This window comes from Oratosquilla oratoria, chromosome 14 (genome assembly GCF_046742065.1).
Source record: "Oratosquilla oratoria isolate Oo_2021 chromosome 14, ASM4674206v1, whole genome shotgun sequence".
NCBI lineage: Eukaryota > Metazoa > Arthropoda > Malacostraca > Stomatopoda > Squillidae > Oratosquilla > Oratosquilla oratoria.
Genome location: NC_134790.1, coordinates 24,127,140 through 24,137,139, shown reverse-complemented (window position 1 = coordinate 24,137,139; position 10,000 = coordinate 24,127,140). Strand labels below are relative to the sequence as shown.

Below are 10,000 nucleotides of genomic sequence, written 5' to 3'. Positions count from 1 at the left end.
TGTTAGAGTTGATATACAATTTATATTGTTATACTAAATACCCTTCATCCCCCCCTCGAGCACACGCACGAACACACACACACACGCACACACACACACACACACACACACACACACACACACACACACACACACACACACACACACACACACACACACACACACACACACACACACACACACACACACACACACACACACACACACAACTCGTGGCGAAGTTGGTTGAATTCCCGGCTGCCACTTCTTCTTTTTCTTCTTTAACCAGTGTCACTTTTTTTTTTTTTTTTTTTTCAGAGCCAACTCGCAGAGAAAGGGAAAATGTCGATAATCCCTTGACTAGTCGAAAATAGCCGCTCGGCTTTGTGACGTGTGGACCCGGTCCGTATTTGAAGTCACGTGATTTCAGACATGCACACCGGTAACTACGCGGACCCGCCACTGAAGTCCCTGAATTCATCCTGAACACTTACGTCGAACACCGCGTACCCGGAGGCCACTTTCCAAATGCAGACAGGCCTCTCTATTCGTAATCTCTAAACCTGGGAAGATTTTCAATATTCGTATGGGAAGGTTCTAAAACACAGAAAATTCCCAATTTCAGAATTGTTTTCTTATAGCTAGATCACTGGTTCCCAAATTATTTTGTATGACGCCCCTTTTCTGCTTCAAGCAGACCTGCAAGCCCCCACCCCAGACTTAATCTCAATTTAAGCCCTGGTCTTTTTAAACTAGATCATTTTGTCATCAATCAAATTGTAGGACAATGTCCCAAAGCTCCGCCTTAACAATCTTGTGTGACCTTTTATCACCTATGTCAATTGTCATCTATATTATTCATTTATTCTTGTTATTAATTTTCATTTTTATCATTTCTATTTTTTTTTTTTTTTTGTAAATTTTTTTTATGTATTTATGTTTAGATCATTTTATCATCATTCAAAAGCTCCGGCTTAGCAATCTTGTGTGACCTTTTATCACCTGTGTCAATTGTCATCTATTTCATTCATTTATTCTTGTTATTAATTATTAATATTATTATTGTCTATCATTTCTATTTTGGTTTATTTGTAAAACAATCCCTACGTATTTATGTTGAGTTACCTCTTCTATTCTTCTACACTATTGTATTTATAGCTGTACTTTGTTGTGATACTATGTACTTTGAAAATGTCTTAAATAGACGAAAACGTTCAGTATTCCGATCTTTGATTTCCTCGTGGTTTCAAGCAAAATATCTTTTTAAAATCAAATCTAGATTCTTTCCTTTATTTCACCGTTGGGAAGATATCTATTTCCATTTACCCAGTGAACGAGGTATCATGCTGACAGTACTGAATTCCTGACAAGACGGTAGCCATTATACTATGTACACTTTTGAGGCGTTCGTTTTGTAGTAATGGAATGGGTCACTAAATTGAGAATCCTGAACTAAATCTAAATAAAAACCTAAAAGATGATCTTTATTACACCTCATCGTAGAAATGACAACATTTATTTTCCCAGAATGTTTCGATGGCAACCTACGAATAATACTCAAAGGAAGTGCCAGAGTACATATAGAAGCTGGGAAGGAGTAGAAATAAGGTCGTATGCCTGGGCAAGGGAGTGTCCCCGCATACCTTAAGTCCGTCTTTGGCACGGTGCCTTGGCACGGTGCCTTGGCACGGTGCCTTGGCACTCAATGAGGGAAGAGCCAGTAAATCTGGAGGAGCACTTGGGGAGTATGTGTCCAGGTGAGGAAGCGCGCACACACACACACACACACACACTTTCAACGAACGGACGGCTTGAAGAACGTTCTGAAGAAAAGTGAAGATTGTGGATCCCAACGCAAAGAGAAGTGCCTTTTTGTATTTGCAGGGTGGGGGGAAATTGCTCGTGGGGTAGTGGGAAAGTAAGGAAAGAGGAGAGGGGGAGGGATTGCTGGGGAAATGGAAGGTAATGAGGAGGTGGAGGAAATGGCCCTGACGGGCCGCCGTAAGGTAGACAAACGACCCCAAGACGAGTTGGATGATGACGACATGTCTAATAGGAATGTGAAGATTAGAGGTATAGATAGGAGCAATATAGCAGAAAGTGATGAGAATATTTTCAAGGGATTTAAAGAGGGTGGGGGGGACACAACCCCCCCCCCCCCCCGACTGACAAGACTAGAAGAGAAGGTCGATAAGGTGATCGAGGACTTGGAGAGTAGGTTAGGTCATATGAACACCATTTTACAAAGGGTTGAAAGATTGGAAGAACTGGAAAAGGCGAATAAAAACTTAACTGATGAAATAGAAGACCTAAAAAGACAGTTAAGAGAGGTAAAGGTGGAGAATGAGGAATTGAAGAAGAATAGTAAAGAAAACAGAGAAACGATAGCTAAAGAAAGTAAAAATTGGAAGAAAACCCAAGAAGGAAATAAGGTTTCATTCACTGACATAGTCAAACAGCAATTGAAAGAACATACTGAAGACTCAGTTATTAAAGTGATGAGACAAAAGGAGAATATAGTAAGGGATTTAGCAGACAAGAAGAAATGTATAATTATATTAGGAATGGAAGAGAAACACAACACAGATAGAACCACAAGAATCAAAGAGGAAAATGAAAAAGTAAGCCAATTACTAGAATCAGTTCAGGAAGATGAACCAGGAATTATGAAACAAATCGAAGAGAAATTTAGACTCGGAAAGTATAGCACAGACAAGACCAGACCAATTAAGATTAAATTCAAGTCACAAACAACGGCAGAGAATATCTTATCCAAAACAGGGAAACTAGCAACAAGTGAACAACACAAAAAGATATGGATAAAAAGAGAAATGAATAAAGAGGAAAGAGAGGAAGAAAAGCAGAAAAGACTGGAAGCTAAGACAAAAAACGAGAACAGAACGGAGTCAGAGAAAGAGAGATTCTATTGGAGAGTAGTGAACATGAAACTAAGGAAGTTCGACATACAAAAGAAAAACATAAGGGAAACAGAGAACACAATGGAAGTGGCAGAAAACTAAGTGTCTTACACAAATATAGATGGATTAATAACAGGATTGAATGAGCTGAATGATTATTTGAAAGAAAAAGAACCGGACATAATGGGAATTGTAGAAACAAAATTAAAAGGCCCACTACCACCCAACAGTGTAGGACATGATGCATACAATTATTGGATTAGAAACAGAGAGAAAAAGCAAGGGGGTGGAGTTATGTTCCTGACTAAGAAGGATATAAACGTGAAAGGTGTCATATATGGAAAGAATACAGTAGAGATGATTATGATAGAAGTGGAAGACAGAGATAAGAAGAGCAGAAAATTTGTGATCAATTATGTGCCTCCGAAAACAGCCTCATGGGAGGAGAGTGAATATAAAAGTATGCTAGAGGACACAAAGATAGCATTAACTAAAATAATGGAAGACGGAGGAAGAATAGTTATGATGGGCGACTTTAATTGCAAAGAAATCTGCTGGGAAGAAATGACAGTAAAGAGTGGTGATGACTCATGGGGAAATGCTCTACTTGAGATGATTACTGACCATTCAATGACACAATGGATACAAGAGAACACTAGGTATAGAAATGAAGAAGAACCATCGAGGCTAGACTTAATAATTACATCTGAACCTAGAATAGTAGACAAGATTGAATATAAAACACCAATAGGTAAAAGTGACCACATATTGATTGAACTGGAACTTAATGAAGAAAAATATATGAAAAGAAATGAACAATATAGAAGAGGAAGAATGATGTATGAAAAAACAAACTTTGATAAAATAAGAGAATTCTTCCAACAAGAAAACTGGGAAGAAATATACAAAGAAGAAACATCAGTGGAAGAGAAATGGAATATTTTGACAAAAATTTACAAAAAAGGAGTGGAAAAGTATGTCCCAAGACAAAAACAAGAAAAAGAATATGTAAAATGCTGGTACAACAAAAGTTGTAGGGAGTTAAAAGACAAAAGAGACAAAGCCTGGACCAGATGGAAAAAAGACAGAAGACCTGAAAAATGGAAAATATATACTGGTTATAGAAATGAATATGTACAAAAGTGCAGAGAGGAAAAAAGAAAATATGAAAAAGATGTTATAGAAAAGTGTAAAGATCAACCAAAACTATTCTACAGATTTGTAAACAATAAACTGAAAAACAAACAAGACTTGGAGAAATTAAGACAAGGAGGAGTTGAATACACTGAGGAAATGGAAATGGCAGAAATTATGAACAAACATTTTAAATCAGTGTTTACAAGGGAAAATATACAACCTGAAGAGATTGAGTGGAAAGAAAAAGTCCCCCCTATGGAAGAAATAGAAGTAACAAAGAATGAAATATTGACACACTTGGGTAATTTTGATGTCAGAAAATCGCATGGACCAGATGAAATAGCAAACTGGATTCTGAAAGAATGCAGGAATGAACTGGCAGACAAAATACATAGCATAATAAGCAGTTCCTTAAAAGAAGGAAAAGTTCCAGAAGATTGGAAAAAAGCAAATATAGTACCTATATATAAAGGAGGAAATAAAGAAGAACCTACCAACTATAGACCAGTCTCTCTAACAAGTACAATAGCAAAAATTTGTGAAAGAATTATCAAAAGTAGATGGGTAAAATACTTGGAAAAAAAACAACGTACTAAATCCAAGGCAATTTGGATTCAGACAAGGACGATCATGCGTCACCAATTTAATATGTTTCTATTCAAGGCTAATAGATATAATACAAGAAAGAGATGGATGGGCTGATTGTGCATTTCTAGACCTAAAAAAAGCTTTTGACAAAGTACCACATAAGAAGTTGCTTAAGAAATTAGAATATGAAGGAGGAATACAAGGTAAATTGCTAAATTGGATGGAAGACTTTTTGCAAGAAAGAAAAATGAGAGTAGTGATAAGAGATCAGCACTCAAAATGGAATGAAGTAATAAGCGGTGTCCCGCAGGGAACAGTTCTGGCCCCAATAATGTTTGCTATATATATTAATGATATGGATGAAGGAATTGAAAGCTATATGAGCTTCTTTGCAGATGATGCAAAACTACTGAAAAGAGTGAAAACTGAAGAAGATTGTGAATCACTACAGAGAGATCTAAATAAAGTACAAGAATGGAGTAGGAAGTGGGAGATGGAATTCAATACAAAAAAGTGTAGTATAATGGAATTTGGAAAAAGCAAAAACAGAATAACAGGATCACATAATTTGGGAGAAGAAGGAATAAAAAAAGTAGAAAATGAGAAGGACCTGGGAGTCATTGTTATGAATAATATGTCACCTGAGAAACATATAAATAAGATTTTTGGAGAAACTTATAATTTAATAAGAACAATCAAAGTGGCATTTACATACCTGGATGAAGAAATGGTGAGGAAAATCCTAATCACCCTGATAAGACCAAGATTGGAATATGCAGCAACGATATGGTCACCAAGTACAAAAAAATGTATAAAAAAACTTGAAAGAATACAAAGAGCAATCACAAAACTAGCACCAACACTCTCAAAACTATCATATGAAGAGAGACTACAAAAACTTAAACTACAGACACTAGAGCAAAGAAGAGAGAGAGGAGATTTGATAGCTATTTACAGAATCATGAAAGGCATAGAAATTACTGATAGAGAGAATCTGATAAAATGGGATGACAGAAATACAAGAGGACACGGAAAGAAAATAAAAAAAGACAGCTATAGAAGAGATTTGAAAAAGAACAGCTTTCCTCACAGAGTAATAGACAGTTGGAGCAAGTTAGATGAGAAAGTGGTGTGTGCAAAATCAATACATGAATTTAAAAATAGTTTAGATAAAATGAGATATGAAGACGGGACCCCACGAGCATAGCTCCCCTTCCCGTAAAATACAACTAGGTAAATACAACTAGGTAAATACACACACACACACACACACACACACACACAAACATACAAATACGAACTTGAAAGGACGACCGAGGATGAGATGGATGGATGGGATGAAAGGGGCGTTGAGTAAAAGGGAAATGTCTGTTGAGCAAGGAAAGGAGAAGGCAGGGGATAGGGGTGAGTTGAAAATGGTTGCGTATAGATTATAGTTTGACCTTTTCGTTTTCCTTGGTTTGCGGGGCTAGTACCCACTCGGACCTCGATCTTGCAAGTGGCACAGAACAGTTCATATTCATGGTCCGTTGTCCACGCGATGCCACTGTTATCAGAGGTGACACCCTGATCTCGGGGGAGGAGGGGAGTTACCCCTCAACCGCAGGCAGCGTCAGGGGAGACGGTGAGGTGCCGCGCCACCTCTGCCGCAGTGGGAGGCGGGGTGAGTACTTAGGAGAAGCGGCGGAGTTGAGTGGGAGGAGGAGTCGGGGGAGTGGGAGTAAGATGGGAGGTGGGGGCGATGAGGAATAGAAATAGAGTGGGAGGGGGAGGAGGAAAAGTAGGAGGAGGTTGGGAAGGTAATAAAAGAGTGGTGTGGGAGAGGAAGGAGAGTGGAGAGAAAGTGGAGGATTAGGGTGGAGGGCGAAGAAGAAGGAGGAGGGGGGATGGGATTTGTGGGAGTGGGGAGGCGGAGAAGAAGGGTGAAAGGAGGAATAAAAAAGAGAAGTAGGGTGGGAGGGGGAGGAGGGAATGGGAAGGGGGTTGCCGTAGAGGTATGGGAGACCCCTGTCTACCCCTCCTGCCCATTTTCCCTTGTTGCTTCCTCCTCGCTGTTGCACGGGAATCACAGTAGTGGATAAATGTCTTTTGAATTCGGGTATCTGGCTTCTGAGCACGGGCTGGAGGGAGGGTGGGCGGGGGTGGTGGTGGTGGTGGTGTCGCCTTCCACGGCTGTGCCCTCGAACTTCGAGCTTGCGGTTTTCACCACTGTAGACAGTGATGGGATGGGGGTTGGAGTGGTGGGGGTAAGATAGATAGATAGATAGACTTTATTTGGCAATGAATCAATGTACATGAAGTGCAAATAATGACAAGAACATATAGTTCAAAATGATAAATGTAAATTGCCGAGGAATACACAAAAAGCATGTAACTTAGATCAATCGGTCGTATAAGTCCTGTACAGCCTTCAACATGAGCATTTTCGTGGTAGAATCGATCATCCCTATGCACTTCATGCCCACAGCCATGGTGGTCATGAATTTCTTCATGCCTTCGTTGTTCATGGCTGGATGGGTTGCCTGGGGGTGGGGGGAGGGATGGGGGGATTACAGATGCACTCGGCCTTTGCTCTTGTTGCAATGTTGCCGGTTCTTGGAGGGGGACTATTGCCGCCGAGGTGCGAGATGGAGGGGCCGGCAACAGCGGATGTCTTCGTTGACATTAGAGGCGGCGGAGGAGGAAGTGTGGGGGTGGTGGGCATGTTAGCCTCCACTGATATAAGAGGCGGTGGGGGGCGGGGTGGTGGTGACTTGGGGTTGAAGGCTACATGCTGGTGTGTTCAATGATTCCTTGTGATTGGCGGCTTTTGCCAGAGTCCGCTTCCATTCGCTGTAAATGGCACTCCATGCCTTGTGTTCCTTTTGGCAATTGGGGGCCCTTTGGAGTGACCTCTCTCCCTTTCTTGTGCTTCTGGAAGCATTTCTCTGATTGGTGGGTGCTGCTGCAGAGAGTGCACTTGACTTATCAGTGACAACGCGATTGGTGGTGTCCAAACTGAAGCAACGAAGCGGTTCTGGGAGGGAGTGGGGTGAGCTTGAACTTGCCCCAATCCCCCAGATGAAGCTTAACAAGGAGCGTTCCCTGTATGTCCACTCTCACGCAGTTTAGTGCTTTCTTCTTCAGGCCAAGACATTTCCTGGTATTCGTAAATTTTGGGTGCTGCTGCCCTTGGTTCAGTAAGAACTCCACAGGATAGTCCAACAGCATTGCCCTCACCTGCTTTTTCTCCGGTTCTAACCTGATAAAGGAAGCTTGTTTTCCATTGAGGATCTGGATGCCTTTTGGGTATTCGTGTGTTTTCTGACTGAAGGAAGTTAACACCCTTCTGGAAGTTGGGTCGGACAGCGAACCTGGTCTCCTTGTTGTCAACCTCTATGGTTACGACCGCCTCGTATGCGTTGGCGAACTCTGTCCTGATCTCTACTTTGAATTTTGCTGGAGACTCTGATGCCTGAGATGGAATAGGGGGAACGGGGATGAGGAGGGGTGTTCATCGAGGCGGTCTTGGAGGTTTCAGGGGTGCTGTCGGATGTGAGTACGCGGACCACGGGGGTGGTGGGGGGACAACTTCCATTAATGGAACTGGGGTGGCCGACGACTGTGGGTCCTCGCTGTGATCTGAGGTCAGAAGAGAAGCTCGGGCCACAGCAGCCACTGCAGGAGAGACAGGCCTCTTCGCTTACCGAAGAAGCTGGGTCCTCAGCTGTTTGCCTCCCGGTGAAGCCTTTGCGCAGATGTTAACGGATGGTGGGAGATTGAGGAGGGGGGGTCGGAGGAGGATGACTACACCATACACACAGTCGATCTCCATTGTTGGCACTAGTGACCCATAGGCTCGTGCGGGTCGTCGCGACCGTACCAGCTGCTATGGTGCGTCCCGTGCGTAAACTTAAGTATTCGGTGGCGTCCCTTTGGGTATGTGTTTGGGTTGCCTTGCTGAATTTTAGAGTTTGTGGGTTATACACTTCACTGCAATTAGACACACTCACCACACGACCGCCTAGGGAAACATAATATCTCTTTATTCGATCAGTGCCACAGGCCGAGGCACACATACGCATACGCACGCACGCACGCACGCACGCACGCACACACCTGTATAACCTCGCGTCGGCGTGGTATGTGATACTGTGGTGTCTCTTCGGGTTAGTTTGGTTGGTTTGCTGGGTCTTAGAGTCTGCGGAGTATACACTGAGAGTTCGCTACACTAATGCACAATCACTACACATCCTCCTGCTGGGGGAGATATATAGTCATTTCTCCTTCCCCGATCGTGCCATAACACGCACGCAGACCCCCGCACACATACCCGAGCAGTCTCGCGTCTGACGCAGAACTCCGACCCTGTAAAGCTACATTTACTCATTCTATCGTAAATAGAATACAGTCTAGGGCCAAGAAGCTGGCAGCAACTGTCAGCTGTGAAGGATAACACTCTGTACCAAATGTACATATGTACATAAGCACATAAATACACCAAAAGATATTTTCTACCTAATAGGGCAGGTGGCCAGTCCGGGAATGCACCCACCCTTCACCCATCCGGCACCCATTTGTGTTCTTTTATTTTAGCTTCTTGCGTATGAAGGTTCATTCCTGATCCCAATTTGCTGTCTGGGTAAGAAGAGAAGCAGTGCAGCAATACGCAAAAAGAATATTTATCGGCACTAAAATCATTTTGCTTTACAAATGATTGAAAAAACTCTACTTCAGTGAGTGTTGATGATTGAGTGTTTTGGAGGTACTTATACTCAACATACTCTTGGATAATCCCATTTATGTTTGCATCACTACAACCAAAGTAAAAGAAACACGTGGATATGAAAAGTCAGAAAAACAGTGTTCAAAAACGACTTCAAGTTTATTTCATGTACAGGAAATACATATTTGTCTTTTGTATACTCCTATTTCTTTCACTTGCTCTACTTTACACGGAAACTTGAGATTTGTCCTAAAACCCGGGTCCACATTTGTTGCATTTCCACGTATCGTATCATCTTTGCGTACCACCTAGTGATACGATACGGTGCAACAGGGCATTGTACCCACTTGTGTATCCGCCTGCTGTATACGGGTACGCAACAAGTGGATACAATATCCTGTTGCACCGTATTGTATCACTAGGTGGTACGCAAAGATGATACGATACGTGGAAATGCAACAAGTGTGGACCCGGCTAAAGACGGCTGTGTGCTGTCGTTGAGAAGAGTTATACCTAGTGGTCTCTTCAACCTACAATAGTGAAACTCTAGCGCCCGGTGGTGACGGCTTTCTAGATAATAATCTGGTTAACATAAGAACATAAACAGAAGAATGGAAGAGACTGAAAGAGACCACGAGGCCTACACTAGGCAGCTCCATGTCCCTTACCACCT

At 42.1% G+C, this 10,000-nt stretch overlaps 2 protein-coding genes and 1 long non-coding RNA gene across 4 annotated transcripts in view; 1 reads left to right on the top strand and 2 right to left on the bottom strand.

Moving 5' to 3' along the window:
- The window catches only part of LOC143032797 (nose resistant to fluoxetine protein 6-like), a 23,847-nt gene extending 22,942 nt beyond the window's left edge, over positions 1–905 (top strand). Inside the window, exon 17 of the mRNA XM_076197848.1 lies at positions 298–905. Within this exon, the coding sequence (XP_076053963.1) occupies positions 298–353 (56 nt within the window). The 3' untranslated portion in view covers positions 354–905. The remainder of the gene's footprint in view (positions 1–297) is intronic.
- An 8,555-nt stretch (positions 906–9,460) lies between these two features.
- The window catches only part of LOC143032799 (uncharacterized), a 438,832-nt gene continuing 438,292 nt past the window's right edge, over positions 9,461–10,000 (bottom strand). Inside the window, exon 2 of the long non-coding RNA XR_012967130.1 lies at positions 9,461–10,000. This exon is cut by the window's right edge and continues 590 nt beyond it. This is a non-coding gene — a long non-coding RNA (uncharacterized LOC143032799).
- Positions 9,461–10,000, bottom strand: part of LOC143032796 (nose resistant to fluoxetine protein 6-like) — a 22,517-nt gene continuing 21,977 nt past the window's right edge. For both annotated transcript variants that reach the window (XM_076197846.1, XM_076197847.1), the window contains one exon: positions 9,461–10,000. This exon is cut by the window's right edge and continues 1,312 nt beyond it. The gene's annotated coding sequence lies outside the window, so the exon portion shown is untranslated.